Consider the following 23429-nt stretch of genomic DNA (forward strand, 5'->3'; position numbering starts at 1 on the left):
TACAGGAAATAAATAAGTTTAATTCAAATGTTACTGAGAAAAGGTTATCTATATTATAGTATTACAGCACTGATAACTAACATTCATGTCAGGCACCATTGCAAGTACCTTACATGTATGAAGTCGATTTTTCATTCCACTGTACAAAACTAGCAACTGAGGAAAATCTGCTAAGAGTGAATAGTCTCTATCACTGTACAATCATAATCCTTTACCTTCGGCAGAGACCTGCATACTATCTGGATGAAGGGCCATAAAGCCTTAGGAAAGATAAGCTGTAAGAGAACGGAGCCAGAGGTGGATCAAGTAACAGGAACATTCTTCCTTATCAGGATAAAATGTTTATCACTTTTCGAGCAAAGTCATCTCAAATGGAAAGAGACAGGAAAGAACATGGTTAAATGATGGAAAATGAAGTAAGAAAGGAGAAGCTGACCATAATCTTATAGCTGCAACATTATGAAGGTAAGGTCTGAGCTACGATAGGGATGAGGTAAAAGATATTTATATATAGATCAAAGAATTTAAAATTCTAGTGAACTTGAATAACCAGCCATATAAAAGGCATCTTATTGTGGCTCATATCACAAAAGGCCATAAACAAATTAAGAAACAGTGAAATAAAGAGAGCAGTAGGTTTATTCTTGGTAGACAGCCCGTGCTGCTTCTTGTCCATCCAAAAAAAAAAAAAAAGAAAAAAAGTGGGTGGGAAGGGGCATTCAACCTCAAGACTTTACTTCGCAATGTGGTTCCAAATGCCTTTCCACAGCATACATGACACGTTCTTTCACACTTGAAGGGAAAAATCCAGTTCACCACATTTGGGTGTTGTTATTTTTAGCATAAACTTTTGTTCTTCTGTAAGAAGCATCGCTCTGGATTCAAACCACATGAATGTCAATGAATGTTTTTTCCATTATATAATCATTTAAAAAATCACCTATGAATTGAAACTTGACATGATGCACTGATAGTTTAGGATCATTTTTCACTAGTCCCATGTTCTTGTAGTTGATTTCAAATGTTTGGTACAGGTGATTATAAGACAATATATTCCATGAAAACAACATTCATGCTGGAATCATAAAATCACATTTGTGATATAGTCTTTTTAGAAGTCTGTTTTTAACTTTTGTCCTCAGGAGTTACTTTCTTCTTGCTGTTCTGACCAGTGACCTTTTTCCTGTGACAATGAAAGGAAAGTTGAATTAGAAATTTTAGATATATGTACTTTCCAAAACTCTACCAGTTTAATAAACATTTACTGAAACCTCCTGTATAATCAAGTATACGAGGCACTAGGAACACAAAGATGTGTCTTTGCCCTTTAGAAAACCACATCCAGGTAAGTGAGACAGAAACACCACAGTAAACTACACTACAACATGGTATAAAAGACAGATTCTGATCCTGAATTAATAAGAAGAGTTCACATTGATTAAATGCCAGATACTGTTTATAAGTCGTTTATATGTATCAACTCAGATAGTCTTCCTAACTTACGAAGAAGATTCTATTATTATCCTCATTTTACAGATGTGGAAAATGAGGTAGAGTGGTTAAGTAACTTGCTGATCATCACACACTGGTAATAAATATTAGACATGACACTGGTAAAAATTTTAGACATGACAGTCTGATTTTAGAGTTTGGTGAATGGTGAATGCCATCAACTAACTGTTAACACAGGAAAAGGAAAAAAAGTTTTGAGAAAGTAATCAATATTCACATACTACAGTATAGTAATGCAAAGTTCTTAGATGTATATCAGTTCATTTAATCCTCCACCAACTCTGAGTGGCAGAGTTAGTATTATTTATATAACTATTTCCATTATATATAGGGGGAAAGAGGCTTAGAGAAGTGAAGTGACTTGTCCAAAGTCACACAGGAAAAGGTGTTATTAGAGCCAGTTATTCTGGCTCCAAATCCAATCTCCCCTACGCCCTACTATACCAGTTTGAGTTTGCAGCGCCTGAAGTGACACCCACTAAGCAACAGGCTTCAGGTTTATAGCTCAGTTGGGAAGCTGGGCTTGAAGATATGGACTTAAGATTTATCAGCATAGAGCTGAGGCCACAGGTGTGGGTAGGATCATTAAAGCAACATCTACAGTGGAAAGGTAAGCTAGATTCAGGTCAGATCTTGTTTGTATGCTATGTTAAGAAGTATGGCCTTTAAATGTGAAGAAAATAGAGAACCAAAGCATCTTAAGCAGGGGGCTAGTGACAAGGTTTATACCAGGTGTCCTCAAAGTCTTAGCACAGCTTTTAAGTTTTAATAACCTCAGATCATTAAAAGCTACAAACTTACAAAAATCAGCAATTAAAGTGTCATTACTTAAAATATTGACTTTATTTTTACAGTTCAGCACAGCCATGACCTTATGCTCTAGTCAATTTTCGACCTTTGTAAAAACTTTTATCAGCTGCAGCTCAGTGCCTGAAAGGACTGCATTTCCAATCCTAGCTTTGAGATCACCCAAAGAATGAGGTTCTGATGTGTATGCAACAATTCTGCAGCAGCCCACCACAAGAAAAAGTCTAATGAGACAGATAAGGTGACCAAGCAGGGCAACCTTCTCTACCAATCCACTGGTCTGTCACCCAGGAACTGTTGCCACAAAGAATAAAAATAAAAATGTATTAAGAACGCACAAAACTGAATAAGTACCAGTTAAATTAAAATAATCTTTCAAATGATGTAGTTTTATAAGGTTGTAACATTTATTTTTCCCAAGTTATTAAAGCTTAAAACCACCAAACCCTTTGGGACACTCTGTACAGTCTATGTACTGGGGCTGAACATTATTTCCCACAACTAATACAAAATGTCAGGCAGACTCTTTCACTTAGAAGGAAAGTGCAGGTTTTCTCACCTGGGTTCACCTTGCTCCTTCTACATGCCTAAATTTTACCCATCCTTGAACATAATTCTACTTCCTTGAAACTTTCTGTAACTACACCAATCCATAATGATTTTTTCCCTTCTCTAAACTTCTGTTTTATTTTAAAATTATTATCTAACTTTTTTCATGTATATTAATCTCCTTTCCCTAACTTCAGGAAAGGGGTCGTCTCATTTTACATCCATTCATACACCTTACTACATATTATATATGTAGTAAGACTGAAGGTGAACAGTAGAACTTGGTAAATGCCTACATTTTATATATGTTCTATATTAATTGGTACTGATAGAATTTGAAGTGTCATTTTTCCTTAAATAGTGGAAAGAATAGTATGGTGCAGAATATTTTAGCCCACCCCTATGAAATCATGTCGTTTCCTGGCAGTAATAGGCAAAAAAGGTAGTCCTTTTTTGTGTATGTCCTTTTTTGTGTGTATGCTAAAAAAAAAAACACCTATACTTTAAAATCCTCAAAAACTCAGCTAAATGACTACAAATTTACTCAAGTCATACTGTTCAGAGGTGTTACAGTGTGCTTCAGCATAAGCCCGAAATCCTGCCCAGAATATGGAGCTTGAAGGAAGACTCTATCAATGTGAGTCAGCAGTCCTAACTACTGGCCTCAGTAGTGTGCCCAGATACAGGCTGTGTGGAGATGGTGGACAGTGCAATTCTAATTCATAGTGAATTGAAATCATATTTTCAAAGATGGAGAAATACAGATCATTAATATACAGATAAAGAAAAATTCCAAGATTGAATTATCCAAGTTTCCAAATCACAGGCAACCTAAGATATATTACTTTTATTACATTCTATAATGGACTGCAGACCTATCAAATTCTACTTCTAAAAATCTATCCTAAGGAAAAATAATGCTTACGTTATAAGAATATGCCAGAATCAAACAGTAACTTTTACCATATACTTACCGTTTATCCTTAGCTTTTTCTAAGAAATATTTTGGAGTTGTACTAATGCTCTCTCTTTCCAAAGGCTTCTTAATCATCTTTTTCTTTTGTTTACTGAAAGTTACAAAGAAAGAACTGAATTAAGTGCAACTTAATTTAAAAGAGCTAAAACTAGTTTTGGTTCTTTGGTTCACAAAATTCGTTTCCTTCATCCACTTACAGGTTTACAGGGACACCACTGTATCCACTTTAATATACTAGGTTACCTAACATCATCTAGAGAGGTAACCCAAAGGGATGATAAATTCAACCAATTTTTTAAAAGGCACTGATTATGATTAAAATATGTCGTGTGTCACTCTTATATCTTGTGTTAACAAACACCAGAGTTTGATTTTGGCCAATTAACTGCTTTTTATCAGTTTTATGAATTAGAACAAAATCTCAGCATATTTCACTCATGTTGAATACTACTTTAAAAATGTGAATACTTAAAATTTCAAGGATGAAAAACTGGCAGGGAAAGAACAGACAGTATTCACAAATATTTAAAAGGAAAATTTTTAATCTTAAAATGTTCCAAAAATAGTAGTAGTATTAGAACTATAATGTATAAGAGTGTGAAATCAAGAATATATATGTAAAGAGAGAGAGAGAGAAGCTCCAGGTAAATTCAAGATTGTACCTTAGTAGTTTTTGGAAACCTTTTATGTATTCTGGGACAGGACATCCGGCCTGCTGGATAACATTGGCAACACTGAAAAAGGTACCCATAAACATAAATTTGTATCTTGTCAAACTGATGTTTATGTACATAAGCCCTCTGCACAATACAAGAGGAACTAAAACTACACAAACAAAAAAGTAATCCAGTAAAGTGTTCTGATAAATTATTACCAATTATTACCAGATGCAGTCATATTGGATTACTGAGAGAACGGTCTGCTGGACTGAAATCAATGTCTTGATGAAAATTTTAGATAGCAGCTGTTTCTACTCAATATTTAACAAGCCCTAAAAAGCTACTAAGCCCAGTATTGGATGAGACACTGACTGAAGTCAGAGTCATACTTAAATTTATTAAATGATAAAGCTTGACATGGTCTCAAGCTTCTCATGTATACAGTAAGCCCCCTACACATGAACCTTCAAGTTTTGAACTTTCAAAGATGTAAACATGCGTTCGCATGCCCAATCAGGTAAATTAGTTCAAATGTCTGACGTACATTGTCATAGGCATACATCCTCTACAAGAGGTTGTGCTTTTGTGTACTTTACTGTACAGTACTGTATAGAGTACAGTAGCACAGTATCTTTGTTTCAACCCCAGGGTGTCCGGAAGCAAGCGTAAAAGCAGCGGTGGCGTAGCTGGTACTGCTAAGAGGCACCAGCTGTTGTGCTGCACTACTGTACTTCTCAAGGTACTTGCACTGTAAGATTAAAAGTGTTTTATTGGGGGTTTGTTTATTATGTGTTATTTGTGTGAAAACTATCATAAACCTAATACAGTACATACTATATAGCCGGCTGTGTTAGCTGGGTACCTAGGCTAACTTTGTTGGACTTATGAACAAAATGGATTTAACGAACACACTCTCGGAACGGAACTTGTTTGTATGTAGGGGACTTACTGTAGTAACTTATTCAATCCTTACAACCCTTTGTTGTAAATACTATCATTATCCCCATTTCCCAGATGGAAAACTGAGGTACACAGTTGCACTGATATGGGGGTCATCAGATGCACATGCTTGGAGTCGCTGAGAACTCAGGTGAATCTAGGCTGTTGGAATGTACTCCCCTACACACATGTGAAAGTCTGATCACAGCAAAATCAAGGCTGACAGAGCCAAGGCTCAGAAGGCACGAAGCAAAATCTTCGCCAAAAGTGATAAACAGAATAAAGTACAAACTGCCTACATCCACAACTCAACTTCATTTGTTAGAAATACGAACTGTTGCTAATTATCATCAGCCTAAAATTTCTGTAGGCAGCTCAAATGTAGGAAACTCAGCTTCTATATTAAAATCTATGACGATGGGCTAAATTAAGATAAGATTCTAAAAGTGTATCTATCATAGGTTACCCAGGCTTCAAGGGGCTACAACTGAATATTAGAGTGTGTTACTAAAAAAGTTTTTCCTCTATGACAGGTGATCCTGGAACTAAACAAAACTCCAGCTGCTCCTAAGAGTAATGGGAAGAATACACCCATGCTAACAGATCATCTTGACGGGGCTATAAGAGACTCAGGGGTTAACTTTAAACTATTAATTAATCCAAAACCTTAGTATTACATTTTGAGTAATATCAAGTGAAGGCTATTGGGAGAATTCTGTGAGTCTGAAACTTTTTTTTTTTAATTAATTAATTTTTGCCTGCATTGGGTCTTTGTTACTGGGCGCAGGCTCTTTTTAGCTGCAACGAGTGCGGGCTACTCTTCGTTGTGCACAGGCATCTCATTAAGGTGGCTTCTCTTGTGGAGTACAAGCTCTAGGTGCACAGGCTTCAGTAGTTCTGGCACATGGGCTCAGTAGTTGTGGCTCGAAGGCTCAGTAGTTGTGGCCCACAGGCTTAGTTGCTCCGTGGCATCTTCCTGGACCAGGGCTCGACCCCGTGTCCCCTGCATTGGTAGGCAGATTCTTAACCACTGTGCCACCAAGAAAGCCCGTGGGTCTGAAACTTAATGAATATTCCATTGTGAATATTTCCAAAATCTAACAATGGAAGGGCAAAAACGAGGCCCTTTGATCATTTTTCTTTTTTTCATGGCTAAGGTTTGTTTGACTAATACCATAACAGAATTTGGGACACAGCCATTTTGTAATTATCCGTTAACTGTGTATGAGAATAATGAATCAATTTTGCCAACTTAATGCTAAATTTTTTCTCCTAATTTACCTTCTTAATAATGGTTTATCATCTTCAGTGAAAAATGTAACAGCTTTTCCTTTATGCCCGGCTCTTCCAGTTCGACCTAAGAGAAACCAGACCATTAAAAAAAACCTACTTTTGGGCAGAATGGGACCTTCAAGAATCACATATACAAGTCACTGGATTTTCACAGCACTAAAAACTTGAGCATGCTGAAGGGACTGGTAGTGGTGCTAAGAGAGGTGAGTAGAGGGGTGGGGCACACGACTCACCTATCCTGTGGATATATTCCACTGAGCTGGTTGGAAAGTCATAGTTGATGACCAAGTTCACACCTTTAAAATCGATCCCTCTGGCTAGCAAGGCTGTACAAATAAGAACCCAGATTTTTCCTGCTCTGAAGCTATGGACTGTGTTATCTCTCTGGTTAACAGAACATATATTAAATGTTTTAGTACCACTCTAGGAATGGAAAACAAGTACTTCATAAATTTAATGCCAATTAAAAAAAATTTAGTTGTTCTTTATTGCTTTGAAAGTATGCATTTGACTTTACCTGTTGCTGAGTTCTGTCTGCATGAATAACATCCACATTAATACCTTCATATATGAGCTCATGAAAAAGTTCTTTAGCCCTTTCAATGGACTGAACAAAAACAAGAACAGGTGGATTGAAACCCTAAAAGAAAGCATACATAATCCATAATCAAGAATATAACTGCAGTATTTCATACGATTTTAGTTCATTTTAATTTAGAAATCGACAAATTTCTTAGACCAGAGGTCCAAGTCTGCCTGTCTTCCTCACCATCCATTCTCTACAATGTGGTTTTCTCTTGTTGTGGAGTACAGACTCTCCATCTAATTCCAATAATCTTGTCTTATTAATTCCCCTTCATCTTTCTACAGCAATGGATGCCCACCCTTTGAAATAATCATCTGATTGCTTCTGTGCTTCAGAACATTTTTGTTTCTTCTTAAAATGTAATAGCTGTCATTTTTTAAAAAATAAATTTATTTATTTCATTTATTTTTGGCTGCGTTGGGTCTTCGTTGTTGCGTGTGGGTTTTCTCTAGTTGCGGTGAGCGGGGGCTACTCTTCATTGTGGTGTGTGGTCTTCTCATTGTGGTGGCTTCTCCTGTTGCAGAGCACGGGCTACAGGTGCATGGGCTTCAGCAGTTGTGGCTCGCAGGCTCTAGAGCGCAGGCTCAGTAGTTGTGGTGCACAGGCTTAGTTGCTCCACGGCATGTGGGATCTTCCTGGACCAGGGCTCGAACCCGTGTCCCCTGCACTGGCAGGCGGATTCTCAACCACTGTACCACCAGGGAAACCCCAATAACTGTCATTTTAATCTGTTATTTATCCTAACTGTGGGTATTCCCCAAAGCTTAGTCCTTGGTTCTCAGTTCTCTCAATATAATCTTTATCTTATCAAGTTCCATAAAATCTCAGTTATCAACCAGCAGCCCTAAGCAAATGATTTTTATTTTTTACATTAATATCATCAAACCCCACCTCTCTCTCAAACCAGCTTTCTATATTTTTGACTGTCAGCATTAGGGCTTAACCTTATTATTTTGGTCCACGCACCCTTTCAGAATCTAATGAAAGAAAGCTATGAAGCTTTCTAACAGGCAACCACACATTCACACAAAATGTTACATATAATTTCAGAAGGTTCACAGAACTCCTGAAGTTTATACATGGCTAAAAATCTCTGGTGTATAATTCCATTTGAGTATCTGTGAAAACCTTAAATTTCCTACTGCCAAATGATATCCTTAAGAACATTAGTAAAACATGCACATAATAGCATTTATTATGTGCCAAGCACTACTGTAAGTACTATATTTCTATTAACTCATTAATAAAACAAAAAACCCCACTCTAGTGTCCTATTCATTAATGCCCCAGTTCTCTAAGAAACCAGGAGAGTGATTGGGGGAGATTCAGGGGCAGATATACACAGGCATACTTTGTTTAATTGCACTTTGCAGATATTGTGTTTTTTACGAATTGAAGGTTTGTGGCGACTCAATGTTCAAGCAAGTCTATCAGCACCATATTTTTCCAACAGCATTTGCTCACTTCACGTCTCTGTATCACATTTTGGTAATTCTCGCAATATTTCAAACTTCTTCATTATTATTATATTTGCTGTTGTGATCTATGATCAGTGAGTGATCTTTAATGTTACTGCTATGACTCTGAAGGCTCAGGTGATGGTTAGCATTTTCAGCAATAAAGTATTTTTAAGTTAAGGTATGTACATTGTTTTTTAGACATAATGCTATTGCACACTTAATAGACTACAATATAGTATAAACATAACTTTTCTATATACACTGGGAAACCAGAAAATTCCTGTGACTCACTTTATTGTGACATTGGCTTTACTGTGGTGGTCTGAACAGAACCCGCAGTGTGCTGGTGTGGAAAAAGGAGGCATTCAGGGCAGCAGGTAGGTCTTTCCCTGGCCTACCCCGAGCTGGGAACAGAAATCTTAATATATTCTGAGAGGAGAGCGTCTCCCCTTCGAGACAAGAGTTGCTCCAATGTGCTTCTTACCAATTTACCACTGGATTACTAAATATGACGCAGGAATAGCACTCAACCTCCTTTTTTTTTTTTTTTTTTTAAGTTTCTAAAACCTTTTATTTCATCTTAAATATGGAAACAGCCAGGGCACGGAGGGGGGCCCACCCAGGAATCCTGCGGCAGGACCCCCTCGATAGCACACAGCTCAGGGACCCAGGCCACAGCACTGATCACCCTACCTGGGGACAGGGAGGAGAGCTGGGGGCCCTGCAGCCAGTTCTGGATGGGAGTTAGAGTGTGGGCAGGGAGAAGCTGGGACAGAGAGACCCCAAAAACTGCCAGCAGGAGGCGGGAGACCCAGCAGAGCCCCAGTCAAGGGTCTGCCAGGAAGTTAAGCGCTCCTAATAAATACGTCTTCCAAGGCTAGTAATACAAGTAATTGCTAGTAATATTACACCTAGTAATACAAGGCTTGGTGAACATTAACAAAACTCAAGAATGTAGTCCAAATATACCTTTTTAACAAGTTCTCTCATGGCCAGAAGTTTTCCAGTCTCAGACCCAACGAAGAGAAGCTCTTGTTCTACGGTCTCTACTGCAGAATTCCTAAGAAGAAAACATCCCTTGTAGTTTGCAAGAGCCATTTTTTGTTTCCCCCCTTGAATTCTAAATAAATGAAAACATTTACACACAACTCCAACAGAATGACCTTTTCCACTGTCAATATAAGTACTGAATTATTTATATTTTAACTTAAAGACAAAGTTGTTATTTTTAAATGTTTTATTCGTTCTTTTAAAACATTTTTAATCCAAGTATAGTTGATTTACAATGTTATATTAGTTTCAGGAGCACGGCAAAGTGATCCAGTTATGTGTGTATATATGTGTGTGCTTGTATATATATATTATTTTTCAGATTCTTTTCCATTATAGTTTATTACAAGATACTGAATATAGTTCCATGTGCTATACAGTAGGACCTTGTTGTTTATCTATTTTATATACAGTAGCTTGTATCTGCTAATCCCAAACTCCTAATTTATCCCCACCTCTGCCTTTCCCCTTTGGTAATTGTAACTTTGTTTTCTATGTCTGTAAGCCTGTTTCTGCATTGTAAATAAGTTCATTTGTATCATTTTTTAGATTCCACATATAAGTGATATCATATGATATTTGTCTTTCTCTGTCTGACTTACTTCACTTAGTGTGATAATCTCTGGGCCCATCCATGTTGCTGTATGGCATTATTTCATTCTTTTTTATGACAATAATATTCCTCTGTGTGTGTGTGTTTAAGTGTGTGTGTGTGTGTGTGTACACCACATCTTCTTTACCCATCATCTCTCAATGGACATTTAGGTTGCTTCCATGTCTTGGCTATTGTAAATAGTGCTGCTGTGAACACTGGGGTGCATGTATCTTTTCGAATTATAGTTTTCTCAGGATATATGCCCAGGAGTTGAGATTGCTGGATCATATGGTAACTCTATTTTTAGTTTTTTAAGGAACCTCCATACTATTTTCTATAGTGGCTGCACCAATTTACATTCCCACCAACAAGGTAAGAGGGTTCCCTTTCTCCACACCCTCTCTAGCATTTATTCTTTTTTCTTTTTTTAATTTTTATTGGAGTATAGTTGATTTACAATGTTGTGTTAGTTTCTCTAGCATTTATTCTTTGTAGACTTTTTGATGATGGCCATTCTGACTGGTGTGAGGTGATACCTCATTGTACTTTTGATTTGCATTTCTCTAATAATTAGTGACGCTGAGCATCTTTTCATGTGCCTACTGGCCATCTGGATGTCTTTGGAGAAATGTCTATTTAGGTCTTTGAATGTTTTGTTATGATTATAAAAATGTTATCTCAAGAAAATTTTAAAAAATAAAGACATAAACAATAAAATTAATTACCCACAATTCTACCATTTTAGAATAAACTTTGACATTTTGCTGTGTTCTAGTCATAAATTTTCATGTGTCTAATTACTTACAGAATCCTTCTAAAAGTAAAATTATTGGGTAAAATGAGAACATTTTAAAGGGGGTTGTTACATATGCCTAAATTTTTTTCTTAATGGTTAGCAAAGGTTTATTTATTGACAAACAGTTGGGGTGAGGTATCTTTAGGCTTTATTAACACTCTATACCATGTATAAATACTTTTTCCATTCTGTTATCTGCCTTTATAATTACGTTTATGGTTAATCTGTTCTATTTTTCTTTTTATACACAGGAGTTTTATGTTGAAAGTAGACAGGATATTCTTTACTGTTTCATTTGGCTTCTGTTTTACTTAACATGGTACTACAGGCACCTTTTCATATAGCTACAATCTTCACTCTGACCATTTCATGCATTGCATTATAGTATATCAAGTGGCAATATCATAATTTCATAAGACTTTTCTCTATCATTTAGCATAAATGCTCCCCAAAATATTTTTAAAAAGCAATTATAAATCAAGTGGCTCAGTAACATCAGCTTCCTTCTCTGTGGCCCTACTTTGTTAAGCCATCAACGAGATTAAATCCTTTGGATGGCCACAGAGCTCATGTCATACTTTGTGGATTGGAAAAACCAACTAAACACATGAGGATAGGAATATTAATATGACAATATGAGAATCTCCCTTTGGATTATTCTAAAATAGAAAATACTTAATCAATCTTGACTTTAAAGAATATATTTCTTTCAGTCAAACTCTTTTTATCAATCTTAGGCCACACAACCTATCTCTTTTAGTCTAAAATAATGACTTGTGTTTTTTTAAAAAATGAGTGGGATAGTGTGGAAGAACAATTACCTTGCTCCAATGGAAACAGTAATGACATTATCCAAGTTGAGTCTGCACCACTGCTCAACATCATAGGCAAAAGTTGCACTGAACATAGCTCTTTTGACCTTGTGGGATGTGCAGGCCAAGAAAATGGAAGCCAGCTGGTCTCTGAACCCAGTTTTGCCATCTTCAAACAGTTTATCTGATTCATCTACTACCAGCCATTCAACACTAAGAAATAACAAAAAAAACTTGTGGGTATTGAACTGAAAGATCCAAGATGCTTCACTACCTGTGGGAACACATGAAGAAGTCCAACCACAATGATGCTTCTCAGATCTACATATCATACCAGAAAAAGGTATAAGAAAAATAAGCAAGAAAAAGGTAAAAACAAGATAAATATAAATTAATGTACCTATTCCATTAGCTCCAAAGACATGAGGTTCCATTGGCAATGACAGAAGCTCAGATAAACCTTATGAACGCCATCACCATTGCTGAAAGATGTGAAAATTTCTAGGGGAATTCTGTACTAACTGCTTATCGGAATCTGTTAACTTTCTTCCAGACCAGGATAGTTACTTTTCTATGAGTTTAATGAAAACCATTTTTCTCAGCATCAACATAGCAAGCTCCAAAGAGCAATAATACAAGTAATTGAGGACAAAATATAATCAATTTAATGACATTAAATAATGACATAAAAGACATTATTAAAGTAATGTACCTTGTTAAGTCTATTCCCGGAGGATCTTGCTTTAATAAATAGATTAGTCGATTTGGAGTAGTCACAAGAATATCTGTAAGGAAAAATAAATGGTACAAATTGCAAAAACAACATTCATCCCTCTTGAATTAGGGGATTAAGTCTCCTGAATTTCCGTTAATAACCTCAGGTGGGGAGAAGCGGTTATATGCACTACACCAACAGCACAATAAGCTAACATACATATTTTTTTAATCCATCATAGCACAAACTACTATATCCTTACTCTCCTTTTATCTGATCTGCTTTCTCAGCTTCTAAGAGGCAAGAATACTATAATCTACCCATTTGCTTAACAAACATTTGTTTGTTTTTCAGGAAAATACTTTCCTGAAATGCAACTTTACTCAGAAGCTCAAGATAAAAGACAAGTAAAACAGATTCTCTGGCTGATCTAAGAGTAGGGATGTAAATCAATCTTATCTGCAGAATATTTCCATGGCAGATTAACAATCAATAGAATAAGCAGGGATTCTCAGCCTCAGCACTACTGGCATTTTGGTTCAGACAACTCCTTGTTGTAGGAGGCTGACCTGTGTGTTGTAGGATGTTTAACAGCATCCCTGGCTTCTGTCCCTATACTAGTAGCACCTCTCCCCAGTTGTGATGACTTAAAATGTCTCCAGAAATTGCCAAGTATCCCTGGGATAGAGGGTGAGGTGGGGGTGAAGGGCAGAATCACCTCTGGTTGAGAACCACTGGTATATATTTATATATCTACTGGGTGGGGGTAAGGAGGAGATCTCTTTCAGCTTTTCTAAAACTCAAACCAACTACACTTTAAGAACTTCTAGGTAGCAATTAGGATACTTGTAATTTCTAAACCCCTTCCATCTCAAGCACGAACCCCCTTACCAAACTTCTTAGATGATTTAGGCCCAAATTTCTTGGCTGCAACTGCTGCTTTGTGGATCATGTGTATCCTGAATCCCGTTCCCTCAGATATTTTTACTAACTCTCGGTGAATCTACAACAGAAAATGATGAAAACATTAGCTGCTAAAATACTTGGATAAGATGTACAGTCTCTTTTTCATTATTAACAAAATAAATCTAGTATCAACTCATGAATACCTGAAATTAAGCCCATAATAATCTGTAGATTAACCTGGAATCTCAGCATTTTGGAACGTCAATACTAAGTAAGATTCAGTAGTTTCTTCCGGTCTAGTAAACTAGTTCCAAGAGATAAAACCAAAACTCTTCCATTCTGTTACATATTGTTTGTAGAATACAGTACTGTTACAAAACTATTTCATACTTGGCATGCATTTTATATTAAGCACATTGGGAGGGTAGAGTGGATCATTGTATAGTTTTACTTTCTCAAAAACTGAGATGAGGTTTCATTTCTCTAGGTGAGGAAAAGAAGTTTTAGAGGGGAACTATATATGATAGTAGCCTTCCAACTTCAAGGATCTTAGAGCATATACCAAAGTATAAATGTTAAGAACAACATATTTTATAAAACTGAAAAGACTTAAAAGACTGGCCCACATGCAGTAAGACACAGAGAAGTGTGCTTTGAACAGAATATGTGACAATGAGAAAGACACGGGCCTTACTCTTTTGGACCTTTCTATTACTCTCAAATAAGAAAGATGACTGACAAACACAAACCCAACCTCTTCAGAAAGTACCAGTCATACCTGGCTGGCAAGTTCTCGTGTTGGTGATATAATCAGGGCTCTGAAGCCTTTGTTTGTGGGTTGTTTCAGGTGCATTAAAATAGGAATGCTAAAAGCCAAAGTCTTTCCAGATCCAGTAGGAGCAGAAGCCAGAAGTTCTCGACCCTAAAAACAGAGTATGTTAAGTACAAGGAAGAGTACATACATTTTTCAGAGCCCAGTCAAATAATGCTACCAGCCATAAAAATAACAAAATTATACATAATAAATCCAAACACTCACATTCCCATCACTCTTCTAACTTCTCCCATATTTGCTTTTCTACCCACCCCTGCTACAACCGCCCCAATAGAGTTTCTGAGCATTATTACTAAAGTTCATTTGAACTGGGTAAAGAAAGTAGATAACTAAAACCCAAAGATGACTCACAACCTCATTTCCATTATTTCAATTTTTCTTTCCCCTAAACCTCTTTATCAAAGCAAAATTACAAAACCAACTTTTTGACCTGATATCTGCATTGCTCCATCCTTAAGGAAAGTTTTAATAAATAACAGAATGGCTAAAAGTAAGAAATAAAAAGTGGTGAGGGCCTCCCTGGTGGCGCAGTGGTTGAGAGTCTGCCTGCGGATGCAGGGGACATGGGTTCGTGCCCCGGTCCGGGAAGATCCTACATGCCGCGGAGCGGCTGGGCCTGTGAGCCATGGACGCTGAGCCTGAGGCCACAACAGTGAGAGGCCCGCGTACCGAAAAAAAAAAAAAAAAAAAAAAAGTGGTGAAAACCTGAGTGACAGAGTCATTTATAGGTGACAATCTTCAAAAAGTCACTGTGATTTTTAAAGCTTTAAGTTAAGGTCACTACAGAAACAACCTTAAATGAAAACTAAAAGCAAATTTACTATAATGTCAGTCAACAACATCATTCAAATATATTCTTATTTCAGTTCCCAAAGAAAATGAAAAGGATTAGTATGGATGAGGAGAGAGGGAACTCATATCCTTTGGCTACTAGAACTGAAGGCCATCTTGGTTATGTTGGGGAAAAAAGTCAGCTCTCACCACTACAAAAAAAAAACCTCAGAAAAACTTAATTTCTAAAAGTCTAAGTTAACTCATACCTCTATCAACAACACATAAACAAATTATGGTATATTCATACAACAGAATACTACTCAGTAACAAACTACTGATATATGCAACATGGAGGAATCTCAAAAACTGTATTAGAGTGAAAGAAACCAAAAAGAGTAAATAATGAATGATTCCACTTACATGATTCTATAAGAGGAAAAACTAAAACATGGCAATAGAAACCAGAAAAGTGCTTACCTCTGGGCGGGGGTCAGGTGAGGACTGAATGGAAGGGGTATGAGAGAACTGTCTGGAGTGACAGAAATGTTACACATCTTCACTGAGTTGATGGTTACATAGGGTATGCACAGTTGAAACTCACTGAACTGTGCACTTAAAATCTATGCATTTTTTTGGTACTTAAATAGACTTCAATAATAAAAAGTACTGGGATAAAAACAAAGTCAGGTTATGTACAAGAATTCTGTATTTCTGAAATAGTTCTTGAATATTACAAACTAAATCATGGATGAAAAAACAGAACATAGTCCCTATCCTCAGAAGATTAACACTCTTAGTTAAATGGAAGAGATGAATATAATTAATGCAAATACATAGTAAAGTGTAAGACAAATGTTGCAAGAAAAAGAAAACACATGGAGAACTGGGTGGTAGGGGAAACAGTGTTGGTAAAGGAAAAAGATCACATCTAGCAGTAGTGATCAAGACAAATCTTACGGAGGCACAGGTATTAGAGACGGACCTTGAAATCAAGGGTAGGATTTCAACAAGGGGAGATAAGGCAGAAAGGAACATTTCAAAGACAGAGGAAAGAGAATGAACACACACACACACATACACATGCACGCATACTCACTTACAGGCCTTCATACTCACATGCAGCATAACTGGAATGGCTTGCATTTGGATTGGCGTAGGTATCTGGAAGCCTGCATCTAGAATGTTCTGAAGCAGTCGAGAATTGATTTTAAATTCCTGGTCAAGTTGCTGAAATGTAGCAATTGGGTCAGGAAGATCAGTTCCCTGGACATGAATTTTATGTTTATTCCGGAAGAAGTTTATCTGAAAAGTGAAATAAAGGAGTCGCCATGAATGTGGTCAAATACAGTGTCAGATGCTGTAAAGCAACAGTAACGGCTTCTGGGATAAGCTTTAGTAACATATGAAACTTTCTGGTTAAATTCCAATCCCTACAAGATACAGATATTAGGTATAATTCGTGCCCTTTCACAGAAGAAAGACCTTCATAACAATGAAACCTACCTATCCACACTTTCCTCATATTAATGTCAATGCCATGAATAATGTGTTATTCATATTAACGTGCTACTGTCACAGTCACAATCTTATATAAACTTCTAGAAGGCAGGCACTGAATCAATCTATTGTCTTTATATGGCACTTAGCAGACAAGTGCCAATGCTTTTTAATGATTACCCTAAACTCTACTTATTAAGACTGAGTGCCAAAAGCAGAATCAAGTGATGTTGATTTTTTTTTTGTTTTCCCATTCTCTGATCCAGACAGCCAAATTCTAGATTCGGGATTACTAACTGAGCTGAACAATACTCTCCATCTGCAATACAGCAGGAGAGCAGCAAACACGACAACGGCACATTTGTTGTTTCTTCTGAATTCTACTCCTCCTAGTCCCAAGTCATAAAATAGGTTCCTTAAGAATTCTAACTCTCAAATCCCTGTCGGAGGAAATCCTTCTAAACCAGTGTGAGCTTAACATAAAGGAGAAAGGGGGCCAATTTCATGTTTATCAAAAGGGAATAAGAAATTTTAAAAATTTAATTCTAAACACATCATCAATTTGGACCTAAGTTTCAAAATTTCAAGATACTTTCAAGAATTTTAAACTTTAAAAATTTCAGCCACAGCACAAACACTACTTTGCTTTAAGTTTCCATTAAAGTAAAATCTAATCTAATGTAAGTAATCTTCTAAAAAAAACCATACTTGCTTTTACCACCAGAATAACTCAAGGATAGCGAAGAAGTCATTAGGCCAGAAAAACAACTGGATGAAGCCATTTTTCTAACCTTTTCTTTTCTGAGCTGCTCCAACTTTCCTGAAGTTAGTTTATTTTCTCTTTTAACTTTTTTATCTTCAATCTTTGCTTCCACAGATGATATCCACTGTATAGTAGAAACTTCTTGAGAGGTAATTTCTAAAATATATTTTTAAAAAATTAAAAGATTTTCAGTGCAACATTCTTAGGTGGCACAAACAGGACATACCTTACCTTCACAGTAAACAAAAGAAAAAGTACTAGTGGTCGCAACTAGATGAAAGAAAGTAATAGGAGGTATAAAAATTGGGGAAGGAGGGCTTCCCTGGTGGCACAGTGGTTGAGAGTCTGCCTGCCGATGCAGGGAACACGGGTTCGTGCCCTGGTCTGGGAAGATCCCACATGCCGCGGAGCAACTAAGCCCATGCACCACAACTACTGAGCCTGTGCTCTAGAGCCCGTGAGCCACAGCTACTGAGCCTGAGTGCCACAACTACTGAAGCCCGCGCGCCTAGAGCCTGTGCTCTGCAACAAGAGGAGCCACCCAATGAGAAGCCCACGAACTGCAACGAAGAGTAGCCCCTGCTTGCCGCAACTAGAGAAAAGCCCGCACGCAGCAACAAAGACCCAAGGCAGCCAAAAATAAAAATTAATTAATTAAAAAAAAAAATTGGGAAAGGAGAAGCAAGTTGTGTGTTGGTAAAATCAGAGCTCTGAAGCTCACTCTTTCCTTTTTATTCTTTTTAGTTATTTCAGCTTTGTAATATGTACCTAAATGTACACTTGAAAACAATGAGGGATTAATTCAAAAACTATTTAAACAGTAAGAGATGTCAATGAGGCAGCCAGCTTTTCTATATCCACAACCAGCCAGAAAATAAATACGATGCAAGAAAAGATTTCACTTATAATAGCAATAAACACAACACAATACTTAAGGACTACTCAATATTATAAAGAGAGCAATTCTCACTAAATCTGTAAATAACACTACCTCAATGAAAAGTAATGATAGGATTGTTTTGGTAACTGGAGTAGCTGACTTTAAAGTTTATATGGGAAAATAAATATGTACAAATACCTAAAAAATTCTAAGAAGAGTAATGAGCAAAGACTACTTCTGGAATTTCTTTTAAATTTTTTCAACTTCACCGATGTACAACCAACACAATAAACTGCATATATTTAAAGTATACAACTTGAGGCATTTTGACATTACGTATGCACCTGTTAAACCATCACCACATTTAAGACTATTTCCATCACTTCCCAAAATTTCCTTGTGGCCCCTTACAGTGCATCAGTCCATCCCTAGGTAACAACCTGTATTCATCCTTCCTCCCTTCCTCTCTTCCTCCCTTCCTCCCTTCCTTCCTCCTTCCCTCCCTCCCTCCCTCCCTTTCTTTTTCTTTTTTGGCTGTGCCGCACAGCACGCGCAATCTTAGTTCCCTGACCAGGGATTGACCCTGTGCTCCCTGCAGTGGAAGAGCAGAGTCTTAACCATTGGACTACCAGGGAAGTCCCCTGTTTTCTATCACTGTTGATTAATTAGCTTTTTTTTTTCCTGGGATTTTATATAAATGGAATCATATAGTATTTAATAAATTTAGTCTGGTTTCTTTCACTCAGGATAGTTATTTTGAGATTCATCCATGTCAGATGTTAATAATTTTAACTTTTTATTTACAAGTAGTATTCCATTGTATGGATATACAATTTGTCTATCCTCCGCTTGCTGAAGGACATTTGGGTCATTTCCAGTGTTTGGCTGTTACATATAAAGCCACTATGAACACCTGTGTACAAGTCCTTGTGAGGACACACGTTTTCCTTTCTCTTGGGTAAATTCTAGGAGTGGAATAGGTGGGTCACATGGTAACTGAATGTTTATTTTTTAAAAAATTCTTTTCAATTTCTACCAGAAAAGCCTACTAGAGTTTTAACTGGGTTTGCACTGACTCTATAGATCACTTTAGGGAGAAAATATCCAGTTGCCCAATCAATAAAAAGAGTATGCCATACCATTCTACTGGAATTTATAAAGTAAGGCCACATTAATTAACACAAGCTGGTACTGGTGTAGGAATACAGAATTAGAAATCAATGAAATAGAATAGAGTCGAAAGACCCAAATATATATGGGAAGTAAGTTACAATAAAAGTTGTATTTAAATCCAACAGGAAAAAGATGTAATATCAATATATTAGGACAATTAGCTAGACATCTGGAAAAAAATTAGTTCCTCGTTCATTCCTTATACCAAATAAAATCCCAGAGGGTCAAAGATTTCAATATAACAAAATGAAACTACAAATAAGAAAACACGGGAGAATTTTTGAAAAATAAGCTTAATGCTTAGAATGTAAAAACAAACCCAAAAAACCATAAAGGAAAAGTTAACACATAAAATGGCAATAAATAAATAAATAAAGACGATAAGTGACAAGGGACAAACTAGAAAACATATCTGTATACATAGTATGCTAGAATAGAGCTAACTTCCTTAATATATATAAGGCCTAACACATTAAGAAGAGACAGATGAACAATATTAACAGTAAAAAGGTGCAACAGTACACGAGGAGGCAAATTAATATAAAAAGGAAACTCTCGTACATGGCTGGTGGGCATCACCAATTGGAATGACTTCTTATTTTGGAAAGACTTTTTGAAAAAATAAAATTTTGCTCCCTTTTATGAGACAGTTGGCATTAACAGACCTGAATCATTATTTATCCACAAGATCTTGAATTTTCCAATTAAAACTATATATATGTCTATCCACACTTGTTGCTAAATGGTTATAGGACATATCTGTGTGTTTCTGGCTGCCCAGGAAAACAGGGCAACCTAAGCTTGTGTCAGGTCTTTTTTCAATTCATCTCGGTGGAAGGCTTTATTAAACTTCCTTGTAACCAGGAAAGTAACATGACTTGTTAACTATGAAATTCCACTTCTAAGAATTTATCAGACAGATATACCCACACATACACACAAAGTAAAACATTTACTGCAACACTGTAACAGTAAAAGTGAGGAAACAAACTAAAAGTCCATCACATAGGAACTTGTTAAATCACTTATGGAATGGACAATGGGATACTATGCTATGTTAAAATGAACAAGGCAATGCACTTCCTACTCATTCCAAACAATCTCCAAGATATATTGTTTTCTATAAAAGGAGTAGGGGTAGGGAAGGTTCAGAACAGAACAGCATACAGAGTACACTATCATTCACGTTTTTTAAGCGAGGTATAAATACATGTGAATAGAATATCTCTAGGAAAATACCTAAGAAATTGATTAACAGTGGTTGCCTCTGGAGAAATAGGGGACTAGAGACAAAACAGTGGAAAGAAAATTTACTTTTCACCATTGTATAACTTTTTAAAACCATGTGTAAGTATTTAGTTTATTAAAAAGGTAAAAGAGGGCTTCCCTGGTGGCACAGTGGTTGAGAGTCCGCCTGCCGATGCAGGGGACGCGGGTTCATGCCCCAGTCTGGTCTGGGAAGATCCCATGTGCCGCAGAGCGGCTGGGCCTGTAAGCCATGGCCGCTGAGCCATGGCCACTGAGCCTGTGCGTCCGGAGCCTGTGCTCCGCAAAGGGAGAGGCCACAACAGTGAGAGGCCTGCGTACCGCAAAAAAAAAAAAAGGGTAAAATGGCTAGGAAGCTTAATAGATGTAACAGACAAAGAAAAAAGGTAAATACTCCTATTTTTGAGTACAGAAAAAAACCTTGTGAAAAACAGGCAAGGTGTAAAAACAAACAAGTCACAAAACTTGAAATGTAAATATCCAACAAAGCCTATGAAAAGATGTTCAACCTCACCAGTTATCAAGAAAATACAGGGGCTTCCCTGGTGGCACAGTGGTTAAGAATCCGCCTGCCAATGCAGGGGACATGGGTTTGAGCCCTGGTCTGGGAAGATCCCACATGCTGTGGAGCAACTAAGCCCATGCACCACAACTACTGAGCCTGCGAGCCACAACTACTGAAGCCAGCAAGCCTAGAGCCCGTGCTCTGCAACAAGAGAAGTTACCCAATGAGTAGCTTACGCACCGCAACGAAGAGTAGCCCCTGCTCGCCGCAACTAGAGAAAGCCTGCGCTCAGCAACAAAGATTCAATGCAGACAAAAATAAATAAATTAAATAAATTTAAAAAAAATCCAAATTAAAAAATAGTTTCACTCATGAGACTGGCTAAAATGTTAAGACCAACAGTATCCAGCATTGACATGGCTGTGGGAAGTCATTTTGTATCTGTTCAAAGAAAGAAGTGTGCATATCCTTTCACCCAGTGAATTCACATTTAGGATGCTAATTACAGAAATATAGCACCTGTACAAAAAGATATATGTACCGGTAAATTATTGTAGCAATATTCGTAATCACAAATACCTGGAAACAACCTGAATGCCATCAACTGACAAATAGTTGTATACTGTCTGAGGTGTAATCATAAGCTTGCATAATTTCTGTAATTGAAAAAAAAAAAGAAAAAAAATACATCAAGCACTAACCTGAAGTCATCTTCTTCCTCTTTTTCTTGTTCTGCTCCCTCTTCCTTTCAGTTAGGCTCTCTTCATTTTTCTCTTCACCTTGTAGCTCCTGATGAGTTCTTGATGATTCACTCTCACCTGGGACAGACTTCTTGTTTCCAAAAAAGTCCAGTCCCTGTAGCACCTCCGAAGAATCAAAGTCATATTTCCTTTTTCCTATCTAAAACCCAGAAAATTTCAAATGAAATCTATAGACAGACTGGCACTGTTTTCACCCTAGCAGTGTTGGCAGTAAGGGTGTGGGTACAGTGACTCCCCATCTTTTTTATCTTTCACCAAATATTTGTTTGAGCTGACAAGTGTGTGTTTGGGCAAATGGAATCCAAGATGATACCTTTTCTGACCTTATAAAAGTAATAATAATAGTCATAATAGCAACTAACACTTATAAGCATAACACATGCTGTCAGGCAGATTTCTAAGCATGTTTAGATATATTAAATTCCTTCTTCCTTCAACAACCCTAACGAGGTAAATAGCAATATTACATATGAGAAAATCGAGGCATTAAGAGGTTAAGTAACTTGACCAAGGTCTCAAAACTAGTAACTGGCAGACCCAGGATTTTACCTGAATAATCTGGTTCCAGAGTTCAAACTCTTAACTACGCTATGCCATCAGAGAAAGAAGAAACACACGTGCTGCGCACACACACAAATGTCCCTAGTCCCAATACCAAGAAATCTTTATATTCAAGATTTTCCACAATTGGGCCCTAACTACTCCCGATTTATCACTCACTAATTCCCTATGTAAGATCTCCCATTTCTAAATCGCTCTTCTCATTGGTTACTTCACACGCCATGGAGTTGCGGGAATTAAAAAAAAAAACATGCCCACTAAAGGCATACTTATGCCAAGACAAACCTGGAGAGACTACAGTGAAATCATCTGTTCTCTCCGTTTGGGGTTTTTCAAATTCTTTTCCAACTGTTTCGGAAAAAAGATAACTTCTGAAAGTAGGATTCTAACTGTGCTTTGAATAAACTCAGAAAGGAGGCCGGGAGGAAACGTTTCCTTGCTAGACCCAACAACGTCTACAGAATGATGAGAAAAAGAGTTCATTCAGAAGGCTGCAGTGAGCTGAACGCCAAGGGAGGGAAAATGCCCCACAGCCAGGCCACGGGGTCTCCGAGTGCCGGCTCCCTCAGCAGCCAGTCCCTTCTCCGGCACCTGCCCCTTCTCAGTTACTCAGGCTTCTGATGGCTTGCACACAGTACCTTGAATCGGGCAGCGTCCGCCGAGAAGCGTCTCACGTCGAATTTGGCCCCCGCGCCGAGCCGGCGAAACAGATCGTGAGCATCCATCTTTTCCCAGAAAGCTCCGCGGTCCCACAGCGCC

General features: G+C 37.3%; 1 protein-coding gene across 1 annotated transcript; it reads right to left on the minus strand.

Moving 5' to 3' along the window:
• Positions 1-23429, minus strand: DDX52 (DExD-box helicase 52). Its single transcript, XM_032617218.1, has 15 exons — positions 23309-23429; positions 22050-22248; positions 17553-17680; positions 16381-16566; positions 14434-14577; positions 13641-13752; positions 12747-12819; positions 12044-12247; positions 9751-9841; positions 7253-7375; positions 6969-7119; positions 6724-6799; positions 4507-4578; positions 3843-3935; positions 1-1183 (listed from the first exon to the last, which is right to left on the minus strand). The coding sequence occupies exons 1-15, from the start codon at positions 23393-23395 to the stop codon at positions 1126-1128; spliced, it is 1797 nt and encodes a 598-aa protein (XP_032473109.1). The 5' UTR covers positions 23396-23429; the 3' UTR covers positions 1-1125.

This window comes from Phocoena sinus, chromosome 20, assembly GCF_008692025.1.
Source record: "Phocoena sinus isolate mPhoSin1 chromosome 20, mPhoSin1.pri, whole genome shotgun sequence".
Classification (NCBI taxonomy): domain Eukaryota; kingdom Metazoa; phylum Chordata; class Mammalia; order Artiodactyla; family Phocoenidae; genus Phocoena; species Phocoena sinus.

Excerpts from the sequence above, each read along its gene's own strand:
- DDX52 (XM_032617218.1), bottom strand. The coding sequence starts at position 23,395 with ATGGATGCTCACGATCTGTTTCGCCGGCTCGGCGCGGGGGCCAAATTC. Across the intron at positions 14,578-16,380 it reads CCATTCCAGTTATGCTGCAT|GGTCGAGAACTTCTGGCTTC; the intron begins GTGAGTATGAAG and ends CTCTGTTTTTAG. Across the intron at positions 7,120-7,252 it reads CAGACAGAACTCAGCAACAG|AGAGATAACACAGTCCATAG; the intron begins GTAAAGTCAAAT and ends TCTGTTAACCAG.